Source organism: Branchiostoma belcheri, unplaced genomic scaffold, assembly GCF_001625305.1.
Source record: "Branchiostoma belcheri isolate BF01 breed outbred unplaced genomic scaffold, Haploidv18h27 scaffold51, whole genome shotgun sequence".
NCBI lineage: Eukaryota > Metazoa > Chordata > Leptocardii > Amphioxiformes > Branchiostomatidae > Branchiostoma > Branchiostoma belcheri.
This window is the reverse complement of record NW_017804143.1, coordinates 1,313,376-1,341,296: the sequence shown is the minus strand read 5'-3', so window position 1 is coordinate 1,341,296 and position 27,921 is coordinate 1,313,376. Positions and strand designations below refer to the sequence as shown.

Here is a 27,921-nt window from a genome sequence, read left to right as displayed (position 1 = left end):
TTTAGGGATTTTTTTGGAAGAAATTTTTTGTAATTTTTTTTGTAAATACAAAAAAATATTTTTTTGTTATTTTTTTTGTAAAAATATGTTTAATGTTTTGTGTATCTTTTCAGCCCAATTGGCACACCCTGCGTCACGAGTTGATCTCCACCCTGATGCCCATCTTCCTGGGCTCCCACCCCAACTCCGCCATCGTCCTGCACTATGCCTGGCACGGCCAGGGACAAAGTCCCTCCATACGCCAGCTAGTCATGCACTCCATGGCTGAGTGGTACATGAGGGGAGAGGCACACGACCAACAGAGGCTCTCCAGGATTTTAGACGTCGCCCAGGACCTCAAGGTAAGGCCTAGGAACTGAAATCTTTCAGTCCTGAAAAAACTAGGGACGTAAGGGTAAGAGAAGAGCTGCATCTATAGCATGTTTAAAATCCTACCACACTTATTGAGAAGAGTAATGGCTGAGTGGTACATGAGGGGAGAGGCACACGACCAACAGAGGCTCTCCAGGATTCTAGACGTCGCCCAGGACCTAAAGGTAAGAGAAGAACATCACTGTTCCCTATGCAAGAACCAAACGACTGCAGCAGTCATTCCTGTATTGTGCCATTAGACTTTACAACAAGTCACCTTCTGGGTCTTGGATCTACACTGTACCTTGCATAACTTGACCTGAAGCAACGTTGTGTATGTCGATGAAGGTTAGACATCCAGGTAGTAAGATACGCCAAAAAGCAGTTACTCAAGCAACTGGATATGATTTTGAAAACGGTCAGACGTTTCAGCTAGTATCCACTAGCTTTCGTCAGCTTCAGTTATGTGACCTGGGAATACAGGATAATGTATTTCTGTTCTTAAATACTGTGTAGTATGTACATTGAAAGTATGACTGATTTGTCCAAAGTTCCGAACAGTAATTCTGACTTGTATTTTGTGCTGTATTTGTCCACCCAGGCACTCTCCATGCTGTTGAACGGCACTCCCTTTGCCTTCGTCATCGACCTGGCCTGCCTGGCCTCCCGTCGAGAGTACCTCAAGCTGGACAAGTGGCTGACAGACAAGATCCGCGAGCACGGTGAACCCTTCATCCAGGCCTGCGTCACGTTCCTGAAACGCCGCGTCCCGCAGGTATAGTAGGCCTTTATAACTGCTGTCCCTCCTTGTTGATTTTTTGTGTTGGTACATGTATATACTACATGTATACCAAGCTTTTATTGTAATATGATAATGCCAATTATGTAAACTTTATGTTTCATTTTAGAACAAGTTTTGAGGAAGATTGTATTGTACTGAATCAGCAATTCAGCCATCAGTCTGTGATTGATTTTTATTTTAATAATCATATGCCAAAAAACAGTTACTCAAGCAACTGGATATGATTTTGAAAAGGGTCAGACGTTTTAGGTACCATCTACTACCTTTCGTCAGTGACACTAGAGAAGCTATATCCAGATGCATGAGTGACTGTTTTTTTGGTGTATCTTATTACCTGGATGTCTAACCTTCATTGAAACCTTCATCCTCATCCTCAGGTTATGGGTGGGCCCCCTCCTGACAAGGAGCCTCCCAAGTCAGCGCAGCTCCCCCCAGAGACCATCGGCACCATGCTGGCCTGTCTGCAGGCCTGCGCCAACAATGTGTCACAGGAGCTGTCCGAGACCATCCTCACCATGGTGGGCAACTGTAGTCAGATACTGAACAAGGCACGGCAGCCGCCGCCCGGAGCTGCTAATGTTTCCATCAAGCAGCGCCCGCCTAGCGGGCTGCCTCCGACATCAGGCCTGGACAACATCTCTCCTGTCATCACATCACAGGTGAGGGGCAAGTTTAGTTGTAAAATCATTCTTTATTCACAAATACAAGAAAGGAACATTGAGCCCAGGTCACGTCGGTCATAACTGACCGAACATGCAGGTAGACATTAGACATATGACATCATACAATACACCAGGACATACAATATTGCACAGCTTCCTTAAATATTGCACAGTTTTCATTGAAATTGTTCAACTTTGACTTAAAAGTTACCACTTTTATGTTAACTGAAGGAAAACGTATTGTTTTTGCTCAGGTTCTTCTTCTTATCCAAACAAATAAGGTTCATTACCTCTGAACTAGATGTCTGTCACCATGGTAACTGGTGCTGTAGCAGACACCCTGTTGCATTCATGTGTAGTATTATTTTCAGACATAAAGTCAGTCCTCACTCACTCACTCAGTATCCGATTCATAGTGTCTGTTGTTCCCCGTCCTCTGATGCTGAGGCTTCAAAGTAGAATTTCTCCTAAAGTTCTGTACAAAAAAAAGTAACATGCTAACTACCCCTTTGTCAAGTCATCACTTCATAATTCTTAGTGTAATATTATGACAAACCTCAAGCAAAGTCCATGTTTGGGTGTTTCTTTCACCTTGAATCACCTCAGAGTCTGTGAATAGCATTCATGTATAGTCTTACATTTAGAAAGTTGGTCCTCAAAGTAGAATTTCGCCTTAAGTTGTGATTAAAAAAAAAACTAAAATTGCTATCTCTTCCTTCCCCTTGCGTTCCAGCCGCATCTGTCCCCAGGTTGGAAGGGAGACGACCTCCCGTACGTGTCACAGATAGACCCGCTAGCCGGGATATCTTCCTTATCACTGGGTGGGAACTCTGGAACTGGTACCATCGGACCTGGACCCCTTGCGCCTGGCAACATCGGGGGCGGACCGATCGGATCGGGGACTATCGGATCCGGAACTATCGGATCAGGGGCCATCGGGACGGGGAGTATCGGCCCGGGTAGTATTGGCCCGGGACCGATCGGCGGGGGGTTCCAGTCGGCGAATCCGCTCGCTGCGTCGTTCGCGCCGCCGCAATCGCCGCAGAAGCAGTTCCCGGTTTCCCGTGACCAGTTTCCTCCCTTCTCCAGCTCAGGACAGACGTCCTTTTCATCCATGGGCAGTCTCACGTCTCAGATGCAAGGTAAGGGGATGAAGTCTCAGGCTGGACTGTGTTTGATTTGGTTTATTGAAATTGCGATTATACAATACACGCAGCTGTTGCTAGTGTTGTGTCACACACATAGAATCATACAAACACATACAAAAATATAATTACATTTAGCACTCGCGGCCCACACAGAGAGGTCTCTCCTGAGACTAAGCGACTGCTTTGACCATGAATGATGATGGTTTAAAACGACATTGGTGGACAGTGTTTTTAAACAACTTTCCTTTTGGGCACAATAGTCTGTTTTGTGGCATGGTAACTACTTAAATCAAGACATGGCGCGATCCCCAAACCTATTCCTGTTTTCATGTTTTGTACAAATGTCTAAATCTTCCTTTTGTCGTGTAGGTCTGGGATCTGGCAGCAGCAGTGGTGGCCTGCCCTCCTCCAACCCCCTGGCGGCCGCCTTCGCCCCCCCTCCCACGTCTCAGAAGGACTCGGCCAGCCGTGACCAGTTCCCGCCCCTCTCCACGTCAGGACAGACACGATTCTCCTCCATGGGAGAGTTCACTTCACAGATACAAGGTAAGCACGGATGGAGATCTGGAGATATCTATAGTATATAGTCTAAAAAATAGGCTGTTTGAGTGTACAGCCCCCTATACTGTGCCTCATATCATGTTTTGTCACCTCAATTCTTGTATAATAAGGCTTATGACCTCAAAATTTGATAATGAAAGAATCTTGTTTTTTTGCCCGCTTTTTGTTTTGCCCTATTGCATTAGATTTGGAGTCTGTGGAGGATGTCATCTATGAAATTTACTTACTGTGGCCTAAGTCATTCTAATGTGCCACTTTAGAATGAAGAACCAAGGAGGTTTTCCTCAATACGCAGGAAATAATATCTCAGAGGGTTATGAGTTTTCAATTTTTCAGGGAGAATACCAGACCCCCTACTGTGCTCATTTCTTTGGGACAAAAAGTTGTCCTTCTCTTCCTGGTCCCCACCTGACCCCTGACTTTGAAAAAATTCAGGTGAGAACCCTGCTAGTGCTACAACAGTGTTTTGACATTGTGCATGTTTCAGGACTGGGAACGACCGGCAGCCTGGGCATGGCAGGCATGGGGGGTGCGTTTGGACAGAAGACTGGGAGCATCGGGAGTTCCCAACAGGCCGCACTGGCACAGCAGAAGGCTGCGAGTAGTCTGCGCCAAGGTTGGTCTCTACTCACTTTCCGTATCTGTGAAATGGCAGGGCTTGAAATATGCAGCCTAGTGCAGGTAAAATTGGAGCTGTGCAGGCTTTCTTGTCTACCTGCACCATCCCTGTATTGGGTTTTGAGTGCACATTTCTCAAATTGCACAGCACAGATGTCGCTGCAATAGATATTCCCTGTAACTGTGTAGATATGTAAATACTTTGCATTTGGGAACGCATATGTTGCAGCATCACCTGTGTTGTGCAATCTGGACCAGTCAGAATTGCCCTGAGGAAGGTGACAGATTCTCACCAAAACATCGGCTGAATAAAACACTTGGTTGTGTAAAAAAAGTCTCTTTATTCAGTGACTTACCATCCTGAATCTGTATGACTGGTTTAAACGCCCTTCGGCGCAAGAAACCAGCTTCGCAGGCACGCGGCGCAGCGGCAGTTGGCTACATTGCACTGAATGACTCATTACACCTTACCCTTGAACATCTAACTCTAAACATTGTTTAAAGCTATCTAATGACAATGCCCCCACTGTACTTAGTGACAGCAAGTTCCACTCTGCGATAGTTCTATAAATGAATGAGTTGAAACCTGATGAAACTGTTCATGGCTGTATTTCCAGACGTGTCGAACGTGTGGCCAGAGATGAATCAGCAGTTCTCCAAGGAGATTGATGACGAGGCCAACAGCTACTTCCAGCGCATCTACAACCACCCGCCCAACCCAACCATGTCCATCGACGAGGTCTTAGAGATGCTCAAGAAGTTCAGAGACTCTCCCATCAAAAGAGAAAGGGTAAGGAAAGAGCATTTACTGGTACAATTGTGTGAATACTGTCAAACCTGTACTGGTGACCACCTCTATACAAGGATCACCTGGCCATTGTTACCAATTTCTTCAAGTCCCTTGAGTGGACAATTAAGACAGGTTTGACTATGATACAGGTTACAAAACTGGTAACTGATTTTGTTATAGACCCTTTGCATAGTAATTGCAAGATAAAATTCTATTTTTGCAAGGATTTCCTGTTGGCTTGCACTGAAAAAAATTTGAAACAAGAGTCTTCGGACGGAATCCTCTTTGAGGTAGTGTGGCTAAGGTGTGTGAAACACTGAACATAAAAATTGCTATGGGGTAAATGCTGGATCTCGCACATAGTAGCAGACGACATGCCAAACTATATATCAATGCAGCAAAGGGATCATGAGTTACAGCTGCGAACAAAACAAATGTACAAAATGTACAAATGTACAAAACAAACTCACCAAGTTGCATTGTAGAATTTATAGAGAACTTTGTCAAAAATGTTTGAAGCAATATTTCAGACTCCACAGTTCACAACAATATGTACTGTATTGTCCACAGGATGTTTTCCACTGTATGCTGCGGAACCTGTACCAGGAGTATCGCTACTTCCACCAGTACCCGACCAGGGAGCTACAGATCACCGCTACTCTGTTTGGGGGACTCATTGCTGAAGGAATCGTCTCGTATGTGTCAACTCATTACACCTAACAAAAAAAGAATTTTCCTCCTTTTTTCATTTTCAAATCTTGTTCAGAAGACGCATCACTGAAAGAATCATCTCGTATACGTCAACTCTTTGCACCTAACACAAAGAAATGATCCTTTTTCTTCATCTTCAAATCTTTCAAACCTTTAGTCATCTTTAAAAAAGAAGGTAAAGAGAAAAGAAGAAACATGTGAATTCTCTACTTGCTTCCCAACGACATAGCATACATGTAAATTTGCTGCTAGAGTGATAAACAAAGATGTCATGGACTAAATGAATCTTTCATGATTTCCTGTATCATTTACTTTCCCAGTGTTTCAACCTATTTGAACTGTATGTTTCAGGTACATGGCACTAGGCATAGCCCTGAGGTATGTGTTAGAGGCCCTGAGGAAGCCACATGGAAGCAAAATGTACTACTTCGGTATAGCTGCTCTGGATCGTTTCAAGACTAGGTGGGTTGTGTGATCTCTGTTTCTTGTATGTCTAAGTGCTTTTGCGAAGAATTTGACTTTCTTAGGATCCACAATTCGGCTTGACAACTGTTAGCTATTCTTCCTGTTGTCCTTACCATTTAAGTTAATGTTTTTAGTATTCAAGAAGCTATGGATGTATTGTTGTAAAATTTGCTATACATTATGGTCTTGATCTCAGTTTTTGGGCCCTAGCGACTTCCTTTAGTACGGTACCTGTTTTGTAATGTTTTGGACATGCTAGGATCACTATTTGTAACTGGTAGAATGCCTGTATTCTTGTCAAAAATTCTGTATGTTTGAGTCTCCTATCAGCTTTTATCTTAATGTCAGCCTCTAGGCTCTCAGTTATAACACTCTTATTGTATATGTTAAAACTTTCAGATTGAAGGACTACCCCCAGTACTGCCAACATCTCGCTGCCATACCACATTTCCAGGAGTTCCCTGCACATCTCATTGAGGTAGGACATGTCTTTCTACATACTACAGAACCTCAATACTATGTACTATATTGCTAAACCTAAAACTATGTACTACAAAACCTACAAGGTAGGTACTACAAAACCTAAAACTAAAAGCTATGTACTACAAAATGTAAAAGCTACAAATTTGTGTACTACAAAACCTAAGAACTATGTACTACAAAACTAGAAACTACACATTACATACAAGATCTAAAACCTACAAACTACAAGACCTTAGTATTACATACTTCAAAGCCTAAATACTACAAGCTACAAAACTACTCCATTCTACTAGTCTACTTCACAACATACAAAAGCACATACTAAGTAACATACAAACTGAGACAGTGTTGATTAATGTGCATGCTATTATTCATCAACAACTCTTCTTTATTATCATGAAAGTTCATCTGTGTTGGTAGTTACAAAGAGAGAACTTTATTGTGTTGGATCAAAAGTTTTAACTTTAAACATGTTGTGTGGTTGTTTACAGTATGTAGAGTTCGGCCAACAGTCGCGAGAACCTCCCATAAAGATGGCTGCCCCCTCCACCAGTCCTCCGCTGAGCCTCGGCGGTAAAACGTCGTCCACAATGTCCACAACGTTAACAACGACCGTAACAACGACTGCCGTCAGCACGGCGTCTGGTGGTGAGTCTCCCTTCAAAGGTGAATATTTTGTTGCTAACCTCTAACAAATAAGCAAAAATACCCGTATTGGCTTTAAGAATATATTCTTTCTATTGGATACAAATTTATGTGTGCCCTTCTAAGTTGGTGCTATGGCCAGGTGGGTAGAGTGCTGCCTTGCAGTCGGAAGATCGTGAGTTTGATCCCTGGTCAAGTCTTACGAAAGACTAAAAAAATTGTACATAATGCTTTCTCTGCTTAGCACTCAGCATTCGGGAAAGAATATGGGAGTTAAACACACACCACTACCAGTGGACTAGCCCCCTGCTGTATTGATTGCACAATTGTGTGGCCCAAGGGCTAACGTACCGATGGATGTTGCCCTGTGTATCACATGGTGCGGCAAGGACTTAAACTTTTTAACTTCTAAGTTAGGATCCTTAGTGACATTGGTAGAATCTTAATATATACAAAGAGTAAGAGTCTGCTTTGTTTCAACTGTTGACTTGTATCTTTTCAACAGCTACAAGTAAGGTCAGCTCTACACCACCCCTCAGACCTGGGCAGAGCGTAAGTACTATTCATTCCCAAAATTTTTCTCTTTTTCGTTTATGCCTGATTGGAAAAATATCATAGTTTAATCCCAATGTAATAGGGCGTGTACAACATCTTATCTTATGAAATTTAAATTTAAACTTTATCTGCCAGCACTGGAATAAATTGGGAATTTTCGGCTGATTCCATTGACCCTGTTCATGGATTGGACCTGTCTACTCTTGGAACGTGACGTCAGAGACAATTGACCGTAGTAGTGGGTCAAATGCCAAGAGTAGACGGGTCCATTCCGTGAACAAGGTTGATGGAATCAGCCAAAAGTCTAAATTCATTCCTGTGTTGTCAGATACAGTTAAGTCCTTATTTCATAATGACCTGTACCAACACAGATTAACTTTCATGCTAACATCTCTTCTTGTTTGTACGCAGCCTTCTATAGCCAATGCGACAAACATAGACACCCTCCTGGCAGGAAACGATGCCCAGAACAAGAAGTTAGAACCACCAGAAGTGCTTCAGGACAAAGTGGCTTTCATCTTCAATAATCTTTCCCAGTCCAACCTCAACCAGAAGGTACAGTTTTACAACAACATGTCCTTTGACTTACTTGTGTGTTCAGTGTTGAAGTATTAGCATTATGTACACAATGTGCTTGAGACTGGTGCGAATGTTGAAGTTTTGCATATGGTAGGCCGTGTGTTCAATCCCCGGCCGAGTCATACCAAAGACTTTAAAAATGGTACATACTGCTTTCTCTGCTTAGCACTCAACATTTAGGAAAGAGTATGGGAGTTAAACACACACCACAACCTGTGGACCAGAGCCTCCTGCTGTAGTGATTGCACCACTGTGTGTAGAATAAGGGCTACAGAATTGGAGATGGGTGCCAATCCTTGTACCATTGATGGTGTGGGAAGGAACTTGCACACAATCTACTTGTATTCAATTGTGTTTGTCTAGCATGCAATGTTACAGAATATCATTGTACTTACTGTGAATTAGTACAGACAAATTTCGTAAAGTTTTAAGACTTTTATCCTTCTTTCCAAAAGACGGAAGAGTTACGTGATGCCGTAGGTGAGGAGTACCTACCCTGGGTGTCGCAGTACCTGGTGATGAAGAGAGCCAGCATCGAGCCTAACTTCCACACCCTGTACTCCAACTTCATAGACGTCCTCAAGAACCCAGAGGTCACACAGATGGTCATCAAGGAGACCTTCCGCAACATCAAGGTAACTTCTGATGGTCTGATGTTGATTTAAGACAAAATTTCAGGCTAGCAAAACAAAAAATATTCTGGGTGAGGAAATCTGTCTGATATTGACATATGCTGATATTTCTTAGCACATTTTTTTCATCCAGTCATACCGTAGTAGGTATTGTTTTTGGTCTCCGTGTGTTTGTCTGCGTGTGTGTGTTTCTGCATGGCCCTTAGGTCAGGTTGCACTTGCTGTTTTCACAGGTGTTTTTTGCACAAGAACCCCTTGACAACTGACAGCTGGTATTGTTTTCCTTGCACAATTAAGAAAGAAAACTTGTGAATGAGAAGAGGACACAGTCACCATCACACAACATCTCAATATTTCTTGTTTCTTTTTGTATCATCAGGTTTTACTTCAGGCTGACAAAGGAGCTGCCAACTTCTCTGACCGCTCCCTGCTGAAGAACCTGGGACACTGGCTGGGCATGCTGACTCTGGCCAAGAACAAGCCCATTCTACAGATAGTAAGTAGTACTTATTATCATGGAAGTTCATCTGTGTTGGTAGTAATTATTGTAGGACTTCATTCCAACAAAATTGCTGATGTCACGTATCCGTAAAGTTTTGTGTGAATTATTCAGTTGAAAATTTGATCCTTATGTACCCTTTGTGTTGGAATGAAATCTAGCGTTGTACTAAGTAGTGATCTTGGTTGTCCATCGTTGTCGACAAAGACTTCTACACTTTTATTCTCTTGGTCTCTGGGGAGACAAGGCTGTGACTTTTTTTCCATTTGGATCTATCCTGAAGTAGCGTGCATAGTCCAGTGGCTAGAAACCCTGCCTCTTGACCAAAAGTGTCTAAAGTAAGGAATTTTTTGTTTGCTTTTTACAGGACATAGACATCAAGTCCCTTCTACTGGAGGCCTATCACAAAGGACACCAGGAACTCCTGTATGTGGTTCCGTTTGTTGCCAAAGTCCTGGAGTCCTGTGCGAAGAGTAAGGTGTTCAAACCACCCAACCCCTGGACACTCGCCATCATGAACGTACTGTCTGAACTGCACCAGGAACCAGATCTGAAACTCAACCTCAAGTTCGAGATAGAAGTTCTCTGCAAGACCCTGAATCTGGACATTGGTGTAAGTAAACTCTCCTAAGTTCAGATAGACAAATCGTGGGTATGCAGAAAAAATTATTTCGAGCCCTATTATCCATGTAAATTGGTAGATCCTTGTAATAGAATTTTGGCTTAACATTGTTCATATTTGTATATTTTTATGTTTTGAACAGGGTAGGAAGAGCTATAAGATGGGTCTGTTTGAAAACACAACATACTTTTTGGTAACTGTACCATACAGGTCTCTCTGAAAAGCAGCAACAAGAACGAGTCAACCTGGAGAAAGAGTTAGAAACAAATCAAAACAAGTGCAACTATGACAAGAAAATAACTTGTGTTAACAGAACCTCCAACATTACAAAATGAGAAGTAAAATGCAGCCAAGTTAGGATTTGAATACAGCAGTGCAGAATTTTCGGTAAAAAATGTTTTCTCTCCTTGTTCCTCCACAGGACCTGAAACCAGGAAACTACCTGAAGGACAAGGACAAGCTCTCTCAGATCGAGGAGCAGCTATCTGCGCCCAAGAACGACAAACCAGTGGAGGAAGTCCCACACGCCTCGTCGACCACGGGGCTGCCCTCCGTGACCTCTACTACCACCACCACCACCACAACCGCTGTGCCCACCATCCCTCCAGAACCTAAGTTCAGCTTCCATGATGTCAACACCATGACGTTTGCCGGCCTGGCTCCACATATCTCCATCAGTAATAACGTGAGTGTGTAAGGAAAACAGCGACAGGGCTTGAAATTCACTTTTTTTATAACACGAGATAACAAAAGTTCTGCTGCAGTACTGTGGTAAGCTGTTGGGGCCTTAAATCATTTCCAGTTTTTGTCACAACCTACCAACATGCCAAGTAAAATCTACACCCAAAACACACACCCATACACACACACATTGTTCAGAACAGCCTTGTACTGTAGGCAAGTCACTTGGCTGCAAGTATCTGTACCTGTATAGCCAGTATAACTGCTCCTCAGCGTAACACACCAGCTTCGCAGGCACGCGGTGCAGCAACAGCGACTATTATACCATGCAAGTAACAAGTCGCATGTTTTCTTGTATCCTACATAACAGCCTTGTTTATCTCTCCCCCTGTAGGTTCCCCTGTTCACGGCCCACCCCCAGCTGAAGGCCTGTGTCCGCCCTGCCATCGAGCGCTCGGTCCAGGAGCTGGTCCATCCTGTCGTGGAGAGGTCCATCAAAATAGCCATGACAACCTGTGAACAGATAGTCAAGAAGGTACTTTGTGCGACTTTCTGTTTATTTAGTTATTTATGTAGATACTTAAAGATCTGTCCATTAGACTTGGATGATACTAACCAGATATTAGACTTTTGCCCAGTCCTTAATAGATAAATGAGAAGAAAATGAATAGGATTGAAATAGACGAGATAGCTGTAATAGTTATGATAGCTTTTGGTAAAGATTATTGTAGTTAAACACACAACTACCAGTGAACTAGCCCCTGCTGTGATGGCACAACTATGTGTGGCATGGCCCAAGGGCTATTGAACTGGATAGGGGCGCACCCTATGCACCAACTGGTGTGGGAAGGACCTTAACTAGAATAAATACCAATGCTAATACCAATTTTTTCAGGACTTCGCCCTAGACCCAGAAGAGGCGCGTATGCGAGCGGCGGCACACCACATGGTTCGCTACATGACCGCGGGGATGGCGATGATCACATGCCGGGAACCCCTGTATGTCAGCATAGACAACAACCTGAAGACCAGCTTCCTCACTACACTAAGGGTAGGTCACCTGGTTATTTGTCTTATAACTCTAACATACATGTAGTCAGTGTGCTACACTTTCTTCAACATTCACCACCATCTCTTGGTATACTCATATATCTGTCATATCACCTAGCTCAATGCCTAGAAATGGTTATTTGGCTTTGCATTGAGCAACAATTTTAAAAAAGAATCATTAGAGAGATAAACTCCATTGCCAACAACCTGAAAACCAGCTTTCTCACAAGCTTAAGTGTAGGATACTTATTTGTTAACCTTAGTCCGACACAAAAGGAACTCTCTGTTTATTTCCTTGATTATACTAACAAGTGAGCTACTAGTGAGTTGCAAAAGAAGCAGCATTTGTCATAATATATTTTAAATTCAACTTTTTGAAATTCACAAAAGTTAGTTGTAAATTCAACTGCCAAAACCTTTCCTAGAAGAGAATAAAACTACTCCAAGGGTAGATCATCACAGTAACAGAGATCATTCGCAGCTTTGGGAAAATGACAGTGTTGTGCAGTGCAAGCACGTCTAACCCTCGGTAGATAGGGAACAACAGACGATACACCGGACAATGAGTGATTGAGTGAGTGAGACAGAATTCGACCTGTTCTGACTTATTTTGTCTCTCGAGATTACAGTAAAAGATGTTTGTAATTTTACGTTTTTGTTTCAGGGTGCTACGCAGCAGCAGAAGGAGATGATCGAGCAGGCTGCCAGCATGATCGCCCAGGAGAACGTAGAGCTGGCCTGCGCTTTCATCCAGAAGTCTGCCGTGGAGAAGGCCATCCCGGAGATGGACAAGCGCCTGGCCACCGAGTTCGAGCTGCGCAAACATGCGAGGAATGAGGGCCGGCGCTACTGCGACCCCGTCGTGCTGACCTATCAGGCCGAACGCATGCCAGAACAGATCCGGCTCAAGGTTTGTGGCACTTTTGATCAATTGCTTACATCAGGTAAAGTATTGTGTGAATAGGGTCACGTGTCTAACCGTAACTCTCGTGAGATTACATTTTGAAGTGATTGGTCATTCATTATCCTGTTGAAGGCGACAGTGGTCGTTCACAGAAAATTTGATCTCTGTGTAATCCTTGTGTTGGAATAAAGTTCAACTTTTTACTATGATTACTACAGCGTTTGTACCAACACTGATGAACTTGCATGATTGTTTGTTTGTTTGTTTGTTTTGTTATACACCTAACAAGCTCCATCATGGTGCATCACACCAGGTCCGGGTTGGGTTTGAATGTTGTAAATTTGTATGGGGTTAACATAAAGGTAGTACTATAGCCTTTTTGAGGCCATAGAGAAAGTGGCCTGTTGATCCACTGTGTCTAGGGCACGGTATTGGTAGGCAGAGCCCATCCCTCTCCTTTCACTACCTTCTACATGTAGATACTAATTTTACACCTATAAGTCTACAAATTATAACCTCAATCATGCTTCTCTATGCTAACTGTCATTCATGCACCAACAGGTAGGGGGCGTGACAGCACAGCAGACTGCTGTGTATGAGGAGTTCGCCCGACAGATACCAGGGTTCCTGCCCACCAACGAGGCCAACCAGCCAAGCGGCTTCTTAGCAAAGCCAATGCCTGTAAGTTCTGATTACCTATTTTCAATTTCATGTCAGCAAGATAGGAGAAATATGGCTTTAAAGCTAAAGGAAGAAAAAGAAGTCTTAAGGGGACTGATGAAAAGCTGGTCTAAGTGGACAGGTGGTTACTATGGGCAGGATTTTTAATGCTTGTGTCAGTGCGAAAAATTATCTAAGGGACCACCAACAAGTGGTCACAATGGCCAGTCATGCAGAGGTATTGACTTGTACAGATTTGACTGTACTTGTGGAAATAGGGGATACCTAACCATGTGTGAGTTTATCCTGTACATCTTGTACACAGTATTATACTGAATAATGGTATTGATATCCATATGATAACTTGTTTTTTTTTCTTTCTTTCAGCCTGCCCTTTCGGCTGTTAATCGTGACCAGGCCGCTACAGAGGATAAAGAAGCCAGGGATGGCATGAAGGTAAGTTGACCATATTTCGTTTTCACACATACATCATAGTCTACATATTAGACATTATTCTAAGGCAACTGTGACATGACGGATGAGATCACACAGATCTATGTGACTCTAGACCAGCCTAGTAGCAGTAGTACTAGTAGTAGTAGTCTCTAGTCTTTGATTAAACAGATACTGATACCCTTGTATCCATTGTCTCCATTGCATCAAGCTGAACTGAAGTTATTATTGTCATGTTTCGGTCCTTCGTGACCGACGAAATCATGCAGATCTTTGTAACTCTAGACCAGTCTAGTAGCAGTAGTAGTAGTAGTCTCTATTCTCATTTAGCTTTACTGAAGTTTTTTTTTCACTTTTCAGTCCTTTGCAACAGACGAGATCACGCAGATCTACGACCGGATCATCAGCGAGCTGGAGCAACACCTGCACGCCATCCTGGCCCCGCCCACCAACCAGCAGGTGGCCGCCATGCACAGTCTGCTCGAGGCTGTCATTCTCGCGCGCAACTCTCGCGAGATCGTCACCGCGCTCGCACTGCTGCAGAAGGTGAGATCAGCTGAATCTGAATAGATAAAGCTGAGTCTGAATCTAAATCTGATTAATCTCTGGTTCATCTGTGTTCATTTGTGTTGGGTTGTTACATGTTTAAGGTCAAAACTTGTCCCAACACAAAAAGTAGTTCCCACCTACAGCTTTCAACCAGTCACAGTCCAAAGCTCTAGATGAGGGCAATCCCTTGTGTTGGAACAAAAGTTTTAACTTTCCTGGTCAGTTCACAATGTTCTCACTGTCTGTTGAGTGTTGGCTGTTGGGCTGGTGGAATGCACCAACACAGATTGGCTTTCATGCTAAGATTGGAGACTGAATTCATGAAGTATGTGATGTTTTCCTGTTCCCAGGCTGTGGAGGGTCTGCTTGACGGTCTGACCCAGCTGCCCAGTGACCCAGAGCTGGCCCTGCGGTTCCGTGATGCCCACCTCCTGGTGCTGAAGGGTCTACAGGATCAGCGTGCGTACGGACCACACTGGACCAACAAACAAGTCACCAGGTGAGACATACTTATCAGGTTTTAACTTGCAGTGCTTGAAACAAACAGTGCGTTAATAGTTTCATCAAGTTACTGAATAAAGAGACTCTTTTTACACAACCAATTGCAAGTGTTTTATTCACAGCCTCAGGGCAATTCTGACTGGTTCACATTGCACTTCAGCACAGGTGTCGCTGCTATAGATGCATTCCCAACCTTTCTTTATGCAACCTTTCTACTGAGTCTCTTTAATTACTCGGTAGAAAGGGTGTTTAGAGCCAGTTCAGTTCACCTTTCTTCAGTGATGCTACCTGTTTTTTGGCGAAGTACAGATCATACTGAACTTTAATGTAGCCTGTAATTTACAAAAGTGCCATGATCTTGAATGTTTGCAGGGTTCTGTGTGAGTGTCGAGAGGAACTTAAGTACAACCTGGAGGCCGTGAACTGCCTGGTCCGAGCTCGACTCATCAACATGCAGCAGTACGACACTCACTTGGCACAGGTGAGAAACCAGAGCTGGAAATTCTTTAATCTGCATACTGGTGCAGTTAATATTGAAAATCACCTGCGCCATAGAAATTTTACTTGCAATACTCAGATGTAGGAAGTATGAATCACACTAAAAACTGCTAAGAAACTATCATGATCGACATTAATTCTTTATACTTCATAGAGGATGATAGTCAGTACAGCTGAAAATACACATACACCTACATGTGTGTGTGAGCCCAGTATGTGGACCAGTGCAGGTAGACATCAGAAATACCTGCACAGCTCCAATTTTACCTGCGCTAACCTGCATATACCCAGTACATGGACCAGTGCAGGTTAGGTGCAGGTAGACATCAGAAATACCTGCACAGCTCCAATTTTACCTGCACTAACCTGCATATACCCAGTACATGGACCAGTGCAGGTTAGGTGCAGGTAGACATCAGAAATACACCTGCACAGCTCCAATTTACCTGCACTAACCTGCATATACCCAGTACATGGACCAGTGCAGGTTAGGTGCAGGTAGACATCAGAAATCCCTGCACAGCTCCAGCAATCAAATGTGCAAAGATTGAGTGTAACAAGCCGTTCGGTGTGATAAAGCTAGCTGCCGCCGCGCCGCGTGCCTGCGAAGCTGGTGTGTTACGCTGAAGGGCGGTTATACCAGCTATACCGATACAGATACAGAATGATACAGATACAGAGTTTTACCTACATATGCAGGTGGTATTTCCAGCCCTGGCTGAGAAATTGGTAATTATAAAACCTGTTTGTTTTGTCCCCCCAGAGCATGGAGAACGGTCTGAACTTCATGGCGGTGACGTTTGCGATGCAGCTGGTTCGCCTGCACCTGATCGACGAGCGGAACAGCTCGGACGTGACGGAGGCGGATCTGTACAACACCGTGGAGAACCTGGCCCGCATCGCCGCGCACTCCAGAAACGCTCCGGAAGGGTGAGTCCTCTCGTTACGCAGTTGTGCAAGGGGAGGTAAAGCTGTACAAAATCTTTATACAAAGCATAAGGGTTTTCGACAGCTGTAGATCTGAGTAAACTGAACTCCAGTTTAACTGAAGTATGTACATTTAACATGGCAGTAAATGTCAATATCAGAAACGCTCCGGAAGGGTGAGTTCTCTCATTACGCAGTAGTGCAAGAGGAGGTACCTTGATTGTATTTGGATCCACATTTAGCTTAACAGCTATTCTTCCAGTGGTCCATTACATAATACCCCCGTAGGGGTAGTCTGTCAACAACAGCTGTTTAGTTCAGAGTATGTCAGAAGCTGTAAGCTTGGCCTCTGTAAACTACAAAAAAGGTTGCTGCTTTGTATGCTGAAAAAGGTAAATTGTATGCCGGGCAACCTAGCATCTCCACTAAGTCTTGCACAGAAAAAAGACCACTTGCGAGAGCAGGTATTTCAAATCCTGTATATATATGTACTTTTCAGACAAATTTAGTTTAATTTTAGCTTTCTCTCTCCAGCCTTGCCAGGTATCTTGTATGCTGGGCAACCTAGCGTCTTCATTAAGTCGGGCAGGGAAAAGATGATTTGAGAGAGTGGGTATTTCAAACCCTGTACATACTTTCCAAACAAATTTAGTTGAATTTCTGTGTTCTCTCTCCAGCCTTGCTGCTCTGGTGGACGTCATTCGCCAGAACCACGACACCATCCTGGACCGCGCCCCGGGAGGGCCCACCTCCATGATGCACTCTGGGATATCCCAGGCCCGGGAGTACGACGACCCTCCCGGTCTCCACGAGAAGTCGGAGTACCTCCTGCGGGAGTGGGTCAACATGTACCACTCACCCGCCGCCGGACGGGACAGCTCCAAGGCCTTCCAGGTGTTCGTACAACAGGTGAGGGGTAAAAAAATATATCTCTCTATCCAGGATTTTATTGTTCTGCTGCTGTTGTCCCTGTCACAGGGGTTAGCAGTAGTCAGCTAGTACTGGTCTTCACTCTGCACCTCCAGGCGACCCTATCCAGCAGATTTACACTGGCAAGGCCGCGCTCTCTGTCTTTGACACATGCTATCTAGGTCTTTGTAGGTCTTCCCCAACCTCTGCTGCTAGGCAGCTGCAGTTCAATGATGTTATTAATGTTACCATTAATACAGCCACTGGCACGTTTAGCGTGGCCATACCATCGGAGTCGGCAGGACTGCAGGACTGACATCCAGTAACTTAACTTTTTCTTTGATAAAAAGATCTTTTGCCTAGTATGACAATAGTTTGTTCTGTTTCCAGATGCACCAGCAGGGTATCCTGAAGACAGACGACCTGATCACGCGGTTCTTCCGACTGTGTACGGAGATGTGTGTGGACCTGTGCTACCGTGCGCTGAGCGAGGCCTCTCACAACCCCACCCTGCTGCGCGCCAAGTGTTTCTTTTTCAGTGTTGTTCTGATTTCAGATGTACCAGCAGGGCATCCCGATGACCGACGAGTGAAAGATTCCTGAAAAACTTACCCCTGTATCGTAACTTTTTCTTTGATAATTAAAGACGTCAACCCACAGGATAGAGGCCAGTGGCAGGCTACCATTAAGCCTCAGTACTGCTGTGCCTAACCCTCGGGAGTCAGGGAACAACAGACGATAAACCGGATAGTGAAAGGTCTTTTTTTTTTCTGTGTTGTTAGATGCACCAGCAGGGTATCCTGAAGACCGACGACCTGATCACGCGGTTCTTCCGGCTGTGTACGGAGATGTGCGTGGACCTGTGCTACCGTGCGCTGAGCGAGGCCTCCCACAACCCCACCCTGCTGCGCGCCAAGTGTTTCCACACGCTGGACGCCTACGTGCGGCTCATCGCGCTGCTGGTCAAGCACAGCGGAGACGCCACCAACACCGTCACCAAGATCAACCTGCTCAACAAGGTATGCCGTTCAGTTCTATTATGACTACCATGTATGAAAAGAGGATTATTATTACAATTATTTATTAATTATATAATTACAGTTATTACAATTATTGAGGATATCCGTAAAAGAAGGCTGAGGTGGTTTGGTCACATTTAGACTTTAGAGAACTCTTTTGTATACGGGGCCTACCACCAGGACTTTGAAAACCCTAGGCCTAGAGGAAAACCCCCCAAAAGATGGTGGCACCAAAGAGTTAATGAATGCTGGATGGTCCCTCAAGGTTGCAGAGCAAAAGCAACTTAGCAAAAGCAACTTAGCAAAAAAATGAAGAGGAGCAAGCGGCCAGTTCTGGCCTAAGCATTTAGGTAGGCAGGTGGGCTGGCAAACAAACAATTCATTCTCCCGTTGGATGTTGTCCCACAGGTTCTGGGCATCATCGTGGGAGTCCTGCTGCAGGACCACGAGGTACGAGGGACAGACTTCCAGCAGCTGCCGTACCACAGATAAATAAACAAACAAACAAACAAACAAACAATTCATGCTCTAATTGGATCCTATTCTACAGGTTCTGGGCATCATTGTTGGAGTCCTGCTGCAGGACCACGAGGTTCGAGGGACGGACTTCCAGCAGCTGCCGTACCACCGCCTCTTCATCATGCTGCTCCTGGAGCTCAACGCACCCGAACACGTCCTCGAGTCCATCAACTTTCAAGTCCTCACAGCCTTCTGGTGAGAGTTGTTTGTTTTGCATAACCAGTAAACTGCCTTTTTAGGCGTAACATATCAGTTTTGTACATGTAAGTACAAGCTGCGTAAGACTGGACTGTTAGGTTTGAATCTGTTGATTATAATTGCATTACAAAGTAAAGGAAAGTGATATCGATCAATGTTTAGCTCACTGAAGAACTGATCTCCGACTGGTGGTGACAAAGAAAACAGACGCTATGTACAGTATTTACAGGTTCATTGTGATACAGCGAAATGTACAATGAACAGAATTGTATTATACATCTGCTGACCTATCCTTTCTTCATGATTGTTACAGCAACACATTCCACATCCTGCGCCCGTCCAAGGCGCCTGGGTTTGCCTACGCCTGGTTGGAGCTGGTGTCACACCGGGTCTTCATCGCTCGCATGCTGGCCCTCACATCCAACCAGAAACTCGGAGTCAACGTAAGTGTTATGGACCCACTGCGAACCATTTGTCCACTACCTGTTACAAACCCCACCCCCCTTAGAAGTAGAGCAGTCCTGTTACAAACCCACTAATTATCTAAGGGAACACCAAAAAGTGCCACAGAGTCTTCATTGTCTGCATACTGGCCCTCACCTCCAACCAGAAACTAGTCAACGTAAGCATGGGAACTGTTTTTTCCCCTAAAAAAGTTGTTATTTGATATATTGTCATTGGGTGGGCCAGCTACTCTAGAGCTGGTGTCACACTGGGTCTTCATCACTCGCATGCTGGCCCTCACATCCAACCAGAAACTCAGCATCAAAGTAAGCACAGGAACCATTTTGTTTTACCCTTGGAACAATTCAGCCAGATTCGATACAGTTAGAACTGTACAAGAAGACCACTCTGGACTGATAAATTCTGGTCTATATGGACAGGTGGTCACTATAGACAGAATTCTTAATACTTATGTCTAAGGGACCACCAAAAAATGGTCACATTGGCCAGGTGGTGTAGTCCTTTTATGTAGAGTTGGTCATTTGTACAGTTCTGACTGTACATCAATGGCCAGGGGCCCTTAGGTAGAGGTGGTCACTAAAGAAGGTCTGTCTATGTCTAAATAAGGCCAGGTGGTCCTTATGTAGAAATGGTCACTTGTACAAGTTTGACTGTCTAATTTCTACATTTGAAAACAATTGCTATAGAGCATTCATAGCATTCACACTTACAATCTGCATCAATGAAGCAGGCAGGTACTGACACATATTTTCCCCACCAGAAGAGTGTGTCTTCAGTGCTCCAGGGTTGGGGCATGTACGCCCAGCTGCTCATCGATCTGTTCAAGTTCCTGGCTCCCTTCCTGCGCAACGTGGAGCTCACCAAGCCCATGCAGCTGCTGTACAAGGTGAGCTTGCCTTGGGGTAACACAACTGTTGAACTACAAGTGACATTTACAGGGACCAAACAGACAAGGATATATTCTTGCAACCACTGTTGTTGGGTCATGTGGTGTAACAGCAGAGTGTTAGACTCAGAACCATAATGTCCTTGGCTCGAATCCTGATTGTCATCAATCTTGTGCCCTTGCAAAATGCACCTCCTTTACATGACTTTCCTCACTCAAGTGAAAATGAGAACTGTTACTCAAGCAACTGGATAGATTTTGAAAACTGTCAGACGTTTTAAGTAGCATCTAGTACTTTTCGTTAATGAGTGAAGAGGATATAATGTAAGCACAAAACGAAAAACACCTTGTTTACTTAATGACATGTTTCAAAGTCACAAACATCTCAACGTGCATTTTTTTTTGCTGTAGGATTGCACCTTTTCTTGACAAAGTTTTAAGTAACAGTAGCAAAACTAGTTGAAAACTCTCAGATTTGAAACATTGCCTTCTTGTTCCCAGGGCACCCTGCGCGTGCTGCTGGTGCTGCTGCATGATTTCCCAGAGTTCCTGTGTGACTACCACTACAGCTTCGTGGACGTCATCCCGCCAAACTGCATCCAGATGAGGAACCTCATTCTCAGTGCCTTCCCCCGAAACATGCGCCTGCCAGACCCCTTCACTCCTAACCTAAAGGTGAAAACTTTTTTGGCAACGCCTCAGGGGGAGCCTAATTGTACAATATTGTGTGGAAGAATTTTAGGAATTGTACAGGAATTTTATGGAATGTTCACAGGAATGTCTCACAGCTCTGGAATTTTGCTGACACTCATCTATGTCCTACGTAGTGAAATTCCAGGAAATCATTGGGACATTGTGGAAATTGTAAAGATTCACAACCGAGCAGACACATGCTGATTCACATGCCTGAGCACTGAAATGCTCATTATATAGCTGCTCTGGCTCCCATGATATTCATAAAGTAAGGAGTAAGCTGTTGAGTTTAGCTTTTTGTCTGGGTCTGTACCTGTACATGCAACTTTAAGCAGCTCTTTATAAAATATCATTTCTGAAGATCTTTTCTGTTTTCCTTCCCCAGGTGGACATGTTGCCAGAGATTAATCACCCTCCCCGCATCCTCACCAACTTTGCTGCCTTGATTCAGCCTTCTTCCTTCAAAAAGGTCGGTGGTGATTACATAATAATCATAACTTTATATTACATGTTCTTCTGAGACAGAATTATTCTTCAAGTAAAACAGAACTAGGTGGCTTTACACAACACAATGTAGGTTTTATTTACAGAGATTTAAGTACAGGTGAATGTATGTTACTTTGAACTTCTTTATCAATGAAGAGGTTCATCAGTCATGTAAGATTAACAGTTAGTAGAAATTCATCAATCAGTGACTTGTTTTGAAAGGTAGAAACATTTACCTCCAAATTTTCTATGTCTACTGTACATCTTGATCATGGAGTGACCTAGTGTCAAGAGAACATGAGACTAGGTCGAGACTTGTGCAGGTCCAGTAATAAACTTGACATGAATGTTGGCGGCCTTATGTCTTATTCATCTCAGTTAATGATCTTCAACTTTTCCTGTAGGACCTGGACACGTACCTGAAGACGCGAGCGCCCGTGACGTTCCTGTCTGACCTGCGCAGTAACCTGCAGGTGTCAACGGAGCCGGGTCTGTGCTACAACATCTCGCTGATGAATGCCCTGGTCCTGTACGTGGGCACGCAGGCCATCACCTACATACACACCAAGGGCAGCACGCCCTCCATGAACACCATCACTCACTCCGCACACATGGACATCTTCCAGAACCTCGCTGTCGACCTGGACACAGAAGGTAAATTTCAACATTTTTTTTAATTCATGTCCACCACAAGACAAGGCTCATGGGAGCCACTCAAATGTTTTGGCTTACTGTACAAACAGTGAGGACAGATGTTTGTTGACCTTAGACTTGAAAAGTTTACGGTTATACCCATATGGGAAACAATCACGTGGTAGCTTGTTCCATAGTGGTCCATTTCAATTTTATCAAAATCAATCAACATAGCAGAAGTACAACAAACTAAACAAAGTACTCCTGAATTGCGTCAACTTCACGTATTGGATACAAGCAGAAACACAGGGCAATTACATACATATGGATACACAAATAGGACATGGAAAAAAAACACTAAGCCTGCATTTGACTATTGTACAGTCGGATGGTGTGAGGTTTCAGGTAACATCGACTACCTTTCGTCAGTGACACTTAAGTCATTGACACTAGACGAAGGCGTTTTGGCACAGTGATTGACCTTGACCATGCTGTCACTGTTTTCAGGACGATACCTGTTCCTGAATGCCATTGCGAACCAGCTGCGTTACCCCAACAGCCACACCCACTACTTCAGCTGCACTCTACTGTACCTGTTTGCCGAGGCCAACTCTGAGGCCATCCAGGAACAAATCACCAGGTAACGTGAAAAGATTTTATACACTAGTTCTGTACACCATGCTTTCAATCCTTCTCAATTTGAATTGAGGTAAAGTTTATATCATGTGACACAGACATGTTGCCTGCGAAGCTGATGTGTTACACTGAAGTTATACCGGCTATACAGATACAGATACAGATACAGACTTGAGTGGCTCTCCTTAAAAACATAGACCTCCAACCCATTTGAAAGCATGTCGTTTGAAGCCAGGAACTCATTTAAGTAGGAGTAAGGAAATAGGGATAAAGTGCCTTTCCAAAAGGTTTAACATTGGGCCTGCTAGGGATTCGAACCGTGGACCCTAAGACCCTAAGTCAACAGCCCTAACCTCAAGCCTACCTTGCCAGCTTTTCAGTGTGCTTTAGACGTGTCAATAACAACGTTTGTTTGTTTGTTCTTTGTAGGGTGCTGCTTGAACGGCTGATTGTGAACCGGCCTCACCCGTGGGGTCTGCTCATCACCTTCATCGAGCTCATCAAGAACCCAACATTCAAGTTCTGGAACCACGACTTCGTCCACTGTGCTCCTGAAATCGAGAAGTAAGTTTAGATTAAGAGAAAAGACAAGGAGGCAAAACTGGATAAACCTTTAACCAGATTGTGTGTGTGTGTGTGCAAGTAAGTGAGCGAGCATTCACTTTACATTCCGCAGGTTGTGGGTTCAAACCACAGACTTTGAAAATGAACAAACTGCTTTCTCTGTTTAGCACTCAGCACTTACAAGTTAGATTGGTTGTAGCTAAGTTGTGTAGGTGCAGGTTGACCTTTGAAATACCTGCACAGCTCCAATATGAACTGCACTAACCTGCATTTTAGGTGGGATTTTGAGGCCTGTGCATCTTATTAATTGTACATGTATATGTATGTAGACCTAACGATTTTATTTTCTCCCACAGTTGACCGTCAATAATAGTCTTATGACTAGTTGGGCAAGACTAGGTCTTGTAAGCCGAACTAAGAAATAAATAAATCACTGACCAGATTTTCGGTTCTCTCCACAGACTGTTCGAGTCGGTCGCCCGGAGCTGCATGCAGCAGAAGCAGCCTCAACACGTCGAGGCCCACGAGTGAAGACTTCCCGAGATCGCCTCGGACGATTACTTAGCCGTTTCCTGAGTTATTCCTTACCTTTAGTCGGATGTAGTCTATATAGAGTGATACGTTGTAAAGAGATAATGTGAGATGATGATGATGTTGTCGTTATTATTAGAACTTTTGTCTTCAAATTTCGTTTGTTACGACCGAACCAGGCGAAAGTTACCCGGTAATCAAAATGCAGCTGCAATGATGGAGGATATGTTAAAAAATCTTGTGCTGAAAAGTTCTATGTTTGCTAAAATCCCAAACGTGTATAAAGTTCTTGACGTAATAAACATGCAGTGTGGAACCAGATGGCTACCTTTGTATGGGACTCAGTTCTCTTCATTGTGATCCAAGATTGTTAGTTTTCCACTATGGTTAATGCCGGACAAACTCACTGTTAATGTTGCTGACTGTATAGCTCTTAGCTATTAACTACTTTTGATCAGGAAAGCAATGCTTGTGCATAATTGCTTCTCATATGCTGGCTCTCACCCAAACTGTGGGACCTTCAAGTTTACTCCATTTCCTGCCAATGTTGTTTGTAGTGTGCGTAGTCCAGTGGTTAGCGACAATTCCCCCATAACTAATACCAGTAATAGGTTGAGAGTTCGAATCCAGGCTGTTGCCGCTCACCCGACATGCACGCTACTAAAAAGGGTCCCAGTCCTCAGGACGGGACGTTAGGCCGTTGTCCACTGTTCATTGAGCTTGTCGAAAAAGAGCAGGGGGAATTTCCCTGGTACAATGAACCTGTAAATACTGTACATAGCGCCTGTCTATAGTATGTACAGTATTTACACATGCTGTTAACCTTAGTACTCCATCCTGACAAACATACAAACTAACAATGCGGCCACTAAAAACAATATTTGTACGTTCACCTCTCACTTAAGTTTTGAAGGGTGGACGTATTGCTAAAATTCCCTAAATCCGCCTTGTTTATTGTCTTTTTTCTGTAGACTGTAGACAGGAAATGTGCATAAACGATGCAAATCAGCCATAACGTTAACCTAACGTCATCTTCATTAGCAGCCAATGCTCCACTCCCTGTGTGTGTCTGTCTCCTAACCCACACCACGTAACACACACACACTGTCAGTTGTCTGTGGCGAGAACAAACTATTATAAAACAGGTTCTTTCTCAAACTCTTTGAACAAATCTAACACAATGAAGCTTTCTAACGACTGGTGGGCCGGGCTGTCACCTGTTGCTACAACACGCCACAGTCGCCAAGACACCGGAAGATACACACGTACATATAGCGGCACGCTCCGGCCCGGTTAGCACATTGAGAGTCCGAACCTTCCATGTACGGAAACACCGTCACTAGCTCCAACACCATGGCGCAAGAAATCCCCAGCGAGTACGGCCTCGACATGGACGAGAGAGATCCTAACAACTTGAACGAGCACACTAAGGTAACATAATATGTTTATCTTGAAGTAACTTGAGAGTAGGGGTGCTTGTCAACCACTTTCACTGAAAATCCGAACATAATTCCGGAAGAACAAGGTTTGAAAATTGAAGACCTAAAAGGTAGAGACCCAAGCGTTAGAGATTGGATGGCAACATGTATGTATGAGTAGTACAAAGTACGCATGAACAAGACTTCAACATTGGAAAAAAAGTCTGCACAGGAAATTCGAAAGTAGATGATCGAAAGAGAACTGTTTTGCATCAGAAATAGGTCTGTACGAGTAAGATTGTAAAATGCAAGTCTGAAAACGTCAGGCATTCATGCTGTGTGTGTCTTTTACTGCCATTTTTTTTAACATTTCAACATTTTATGACTAGACATGGTGACGGCACACTCAAGTTGTGTCAACTTATCTTATGCTGCCACCAACGCAGATGACAAATACAGGATAGGACAATACTCGTTTTCTCTTGAGTTAAGTGAGGAAAGTCGTATAAAGTGCCTTTCCCAAGGGCACAAGATCGGTGGCATGTCAGGACTCGAACCAGGGACCTCCTGGTTCTGTGTGTGTCTGCCTCCTTCCCCACACCACGTAACACACACACACTGTCAGTTGTGTCACTGCAAGTCTGAAAACGATAGATAGGCATAATGCTGTGGTGTGTTCTTTGCCCCCCGGGTTACAATTTCCTGTGGACTTCTCTCAGAGTCATACGGTCTAAACAATATGATAGTTTGTACTGAGGAGCTCGCAAGTACTAACACATCGTCTGAACTTTAACTGTTAAAAGGTGAGAGAAGAAACTCTTATATTTGTGGATTGTTGTTCTTTGCCCGCCAGGTTCTGTTCGAAGACGTGTTTGCGGAACCTGAGGGCACGCACAGCGCGGACGGCGTCTGGCGCTGGTCCTTCAAGTGTTACAACGGGAGCAAGTCCTGCTGCTACAAGACGCTGACGTACATCTGCGCCCTGCCCGTGGCCTGCTGCTGGGGCTGCGAGTTCGCCTGTCTCAGCTTCTGCCAGATCTGGGCCATGATCCCCTGCATCAAGACCTGCAACATCACACTGGCCTCCGTCAAGAAGGTGTGGGGGTCCTTCTGGCACACTTGCTTGGATCCCTGCACCGAATCCTGCGCGCTCTGTCTCAGCAGCATCAAGATCACGCAACAGTCGGCTTAAAGACTGGGTTTTGGAAGGTGGAGAACCGAATAAAGAGACTCGTTTTTACACAACCAAGTGTTCAGTATTCAGCCGACGTTTCGGTGACCGTCTGTCACCTTCCTCAGGGCAATATTCTGACTGTTTCACATTGCACAGCACAAGTGCCGCTGCTATACATACATGTACACTTGGCTGTGTAAAAAGAGTCTCTTTATTCTATGGCTTTACCAACCTGATTACCAAACTATTCACGGAAGCCATCCGACAATATGTGCTCTCGTTGTGTACTTTCTTCATACACGTGGCACAAGATATTCTGAAACTTGAATGCTATCCCTTATCTGGCTCATGTCTAGGTTATGGTTACAACTTGTTACATGTCGGCTAGACGAACCTTGTCTTGAAAAGATATTCTAGGGGAATAATAACTGTCCTTTTTGTATCTACAATTCAATAAGAAAAATCAGCACAAATTTTCCATTAAACGGCTATATATAAGCGTACCTTTCTCGTTGTGATCGTCTATAGATTAAAGTTGCATCTAGGTCTTATTCGTTTCGTGTTTTGTGTGTATAACTATAACGTGTGTGTCTCTTAGAGATAGAAATAATACATAAAGTTACATTTTCTCAATAAACCATTAGAAAAGAGTGTCTCTTAAGGTTTTTTTCTCTCCTATCATTCGTATGACGCCAGATATGTAGATAGATAGAATACGCTAATTATAGAATATCAAAAGCAACCCTATAAAACGGATATACTTGTACATGTGTAACTTTAAATTGCAATTTCTTCATAATATAACCACTGACTCCAATTTGTTCACATTTGATGTACAATGTATTCCCCTAATCTCCAAGCAGATCCTAGGGTGGCAAGAGACAGTATCAAACTGGCCAGAGATGGTCCAATACGCCACCCAAGGCCAGGAGATCAATGGATACTGCCTGGCCTATTTGATCTTTTGCCACCCTAGGATCTGCTTGGAGATTAGTGAAAGTTTATTGCAAATTCATGCCCGAGGGCTAATTGCAAGAACATGATAACAACAGTAAACAGTAGAATGATAATAAGTAATGCTAATGCTACTTTAGATATACATTTGTAGTTATTGTTGGGTTTGATTTCTTTTCCGTGTGCAGTGGAGTATGAAATGGCCGACGTTTTGCGAGATATATGAATTGGGAGGTGTTAATAGAAATGCAGTTTTTTGTAGGCTGGGAAGGTGAATAAAGCTGGGGAACATTTTGGTGACCATTTCAAATAACTGGTCTCTTTCGGTACCCATTAGTACTCCCCTGCTTTCCCCCACAGGAAATTCCTGTTGTTTTTGCCTCGCCCTGCCCTGCGGACGGTGTGTGTAAATAAGACACGCCTGCTGTCACCTCTCTGTGAAGGCGGCAAACATAACTATTTAGCGCAAACAACCCTTCCTATTTATCCA

The 27,921-nt window shown here is 43.9% G+C and overlaps 2 protein-coding genes across 2 annotated transcripts in view; both read left to right on the top strand.

Annotated features, from left to right (window-relative positions):
• The window catches only part of LOC109480446 (CCR4-NOT transcription complex subunit 1-like), a 35,492-nt gene extending 11,286 nt beyond the window's left edge, over positions 1-24,206 (top strand). The window contains exons 14-50 of the mRNA XM_019782636.1: positions 114-341; positions 953-1,126; positions 1,531-1,812; positions 2,549-2,957; positions 3,333-3,509; positions 4,012-4,140; positions 4,760-4,932; positions 5,503-5,627; positions 5,995-6,105; positions 6,508-6,586; positions 7,083-7,257; positions 7,742-7,788; positions 8,203-8,346; positions 8,826-9,005; positions 9,382-9,498; positions 9,869-10,114; positions 10,545-10,808; positions 11,199-11,339; positions 11,700-11,855; positions 12,519-12,764; positions 13,320-13,439; positions 13,806-13,874; positions 14,232-14,417; positions 14,771-14,919; positions 15,294-15,402; positions 16,183-16,349; positions 17,024-17,255; positions 18,038-18,274; positions 18,825-18,988; positions 19,305-19,434; positions 20,217-20,342; positions 20,844-21,017; positions 21,421-21,504; positions 21,926-22,175; positions 22,662-22,794; positions 23,220-23,354; positions 23,816-24,206. Coding sequence (XP_019638195.1) covers positions 114-341; positions 953-1,126; positions 1,531-1,812; positions 2,549-2,957; positions 3,333-3,509; positions 4,012-4,140; positions 4,760-4,932; positions 5,503-5,627; positions 5,995-6,105; positions 6,508-6,586; positions 7,083-7,257; positions 7,742-7,788; positions 8,203-8,346; positions 8,826-9,005; positions 9,382-9,498; positions 9,869-10,114; positions 10,545-10,808; positions 11,199-11,339; positions 11,700-11,855; positions 12,519-12,764; positions 13,320-13,439; positions 13,806-13,874; positions 14,232-14,417; positions 14,771-14,919; positions 15,294-15,402; positions 16,183-16,349; positions 17,024-17,255; positions 18,038-18,274; positions 18,825-18,988; positions 19,305-19,434; positions 20,217-20,342; positions 20,844-21,017; positions 21,421-21,504; positions 21,926-22,175; positions 22,662-22,794; positions 23,220-23,354; positions 23,816-23,885 — 6,138 coding nt within the window. The 3' untranslated portion in view covers positions 23,886-24,206. The remainder of the gene's footprint in view (positions 1-113; positions 342-952; positions 1,127-1,530; positions 1,813-2,548; positions 2,958-3,332; positions 3,510-4,011; positions 4,141-4,759; positions 4,933-5,502; positions 5,628-5,994; positions 6,106-6,507; positions 6,587-7,082; positions 7,258-7,741; positions 7,789-8,202; positions 8,347-8,825; positions 9,006-9,381; positions 9,499-9,868; positions 10,115-10,544; positions 10,809-11,198; positions 11,340-11,699; positions 11,856-12,518; positions 12,765-13,319; positions 13,440-13,805; positions 13,875-14,231; positions 14,418-14,770; positions 14,920-15,293; positions 15,403-16,182; positions 16,350-17,023; positions 17,256-18,037; positions 18,275-18,824; positions 18,989-19,304; positions 19,435-20,216; positions 20,343-20,843; positions 21,018-21,420; positions 21,505-21,925; positions 22,176-22,661; positions 22,795-23,219; positions 23,355-23,815) is intronic.
• Positions 24,207-25,135: 929 nt separating this feature from the next.
• On the top strand, positions 25,136-26,628 carry LOC109480520 (caveolin-3-like). Its single transcript, XM_019782723.1, has 2 exons — positions 25,136-25,316; positions 26,157-26,628. Exons 1-2 carry the CDS (start codon positions 25,206-25,208, stop codon positions 26,493-26,495), a joined length of 450 nt encoding a protein of 149 aa, XP_019638282.1. The 5' UTR covers positions 25,136-25,205; the 3' UTR covers positions 26,496-26,628.
• The last annotated feature ends 1,293 nt before the right edge of the window (positions 26,629-27,921 follow it).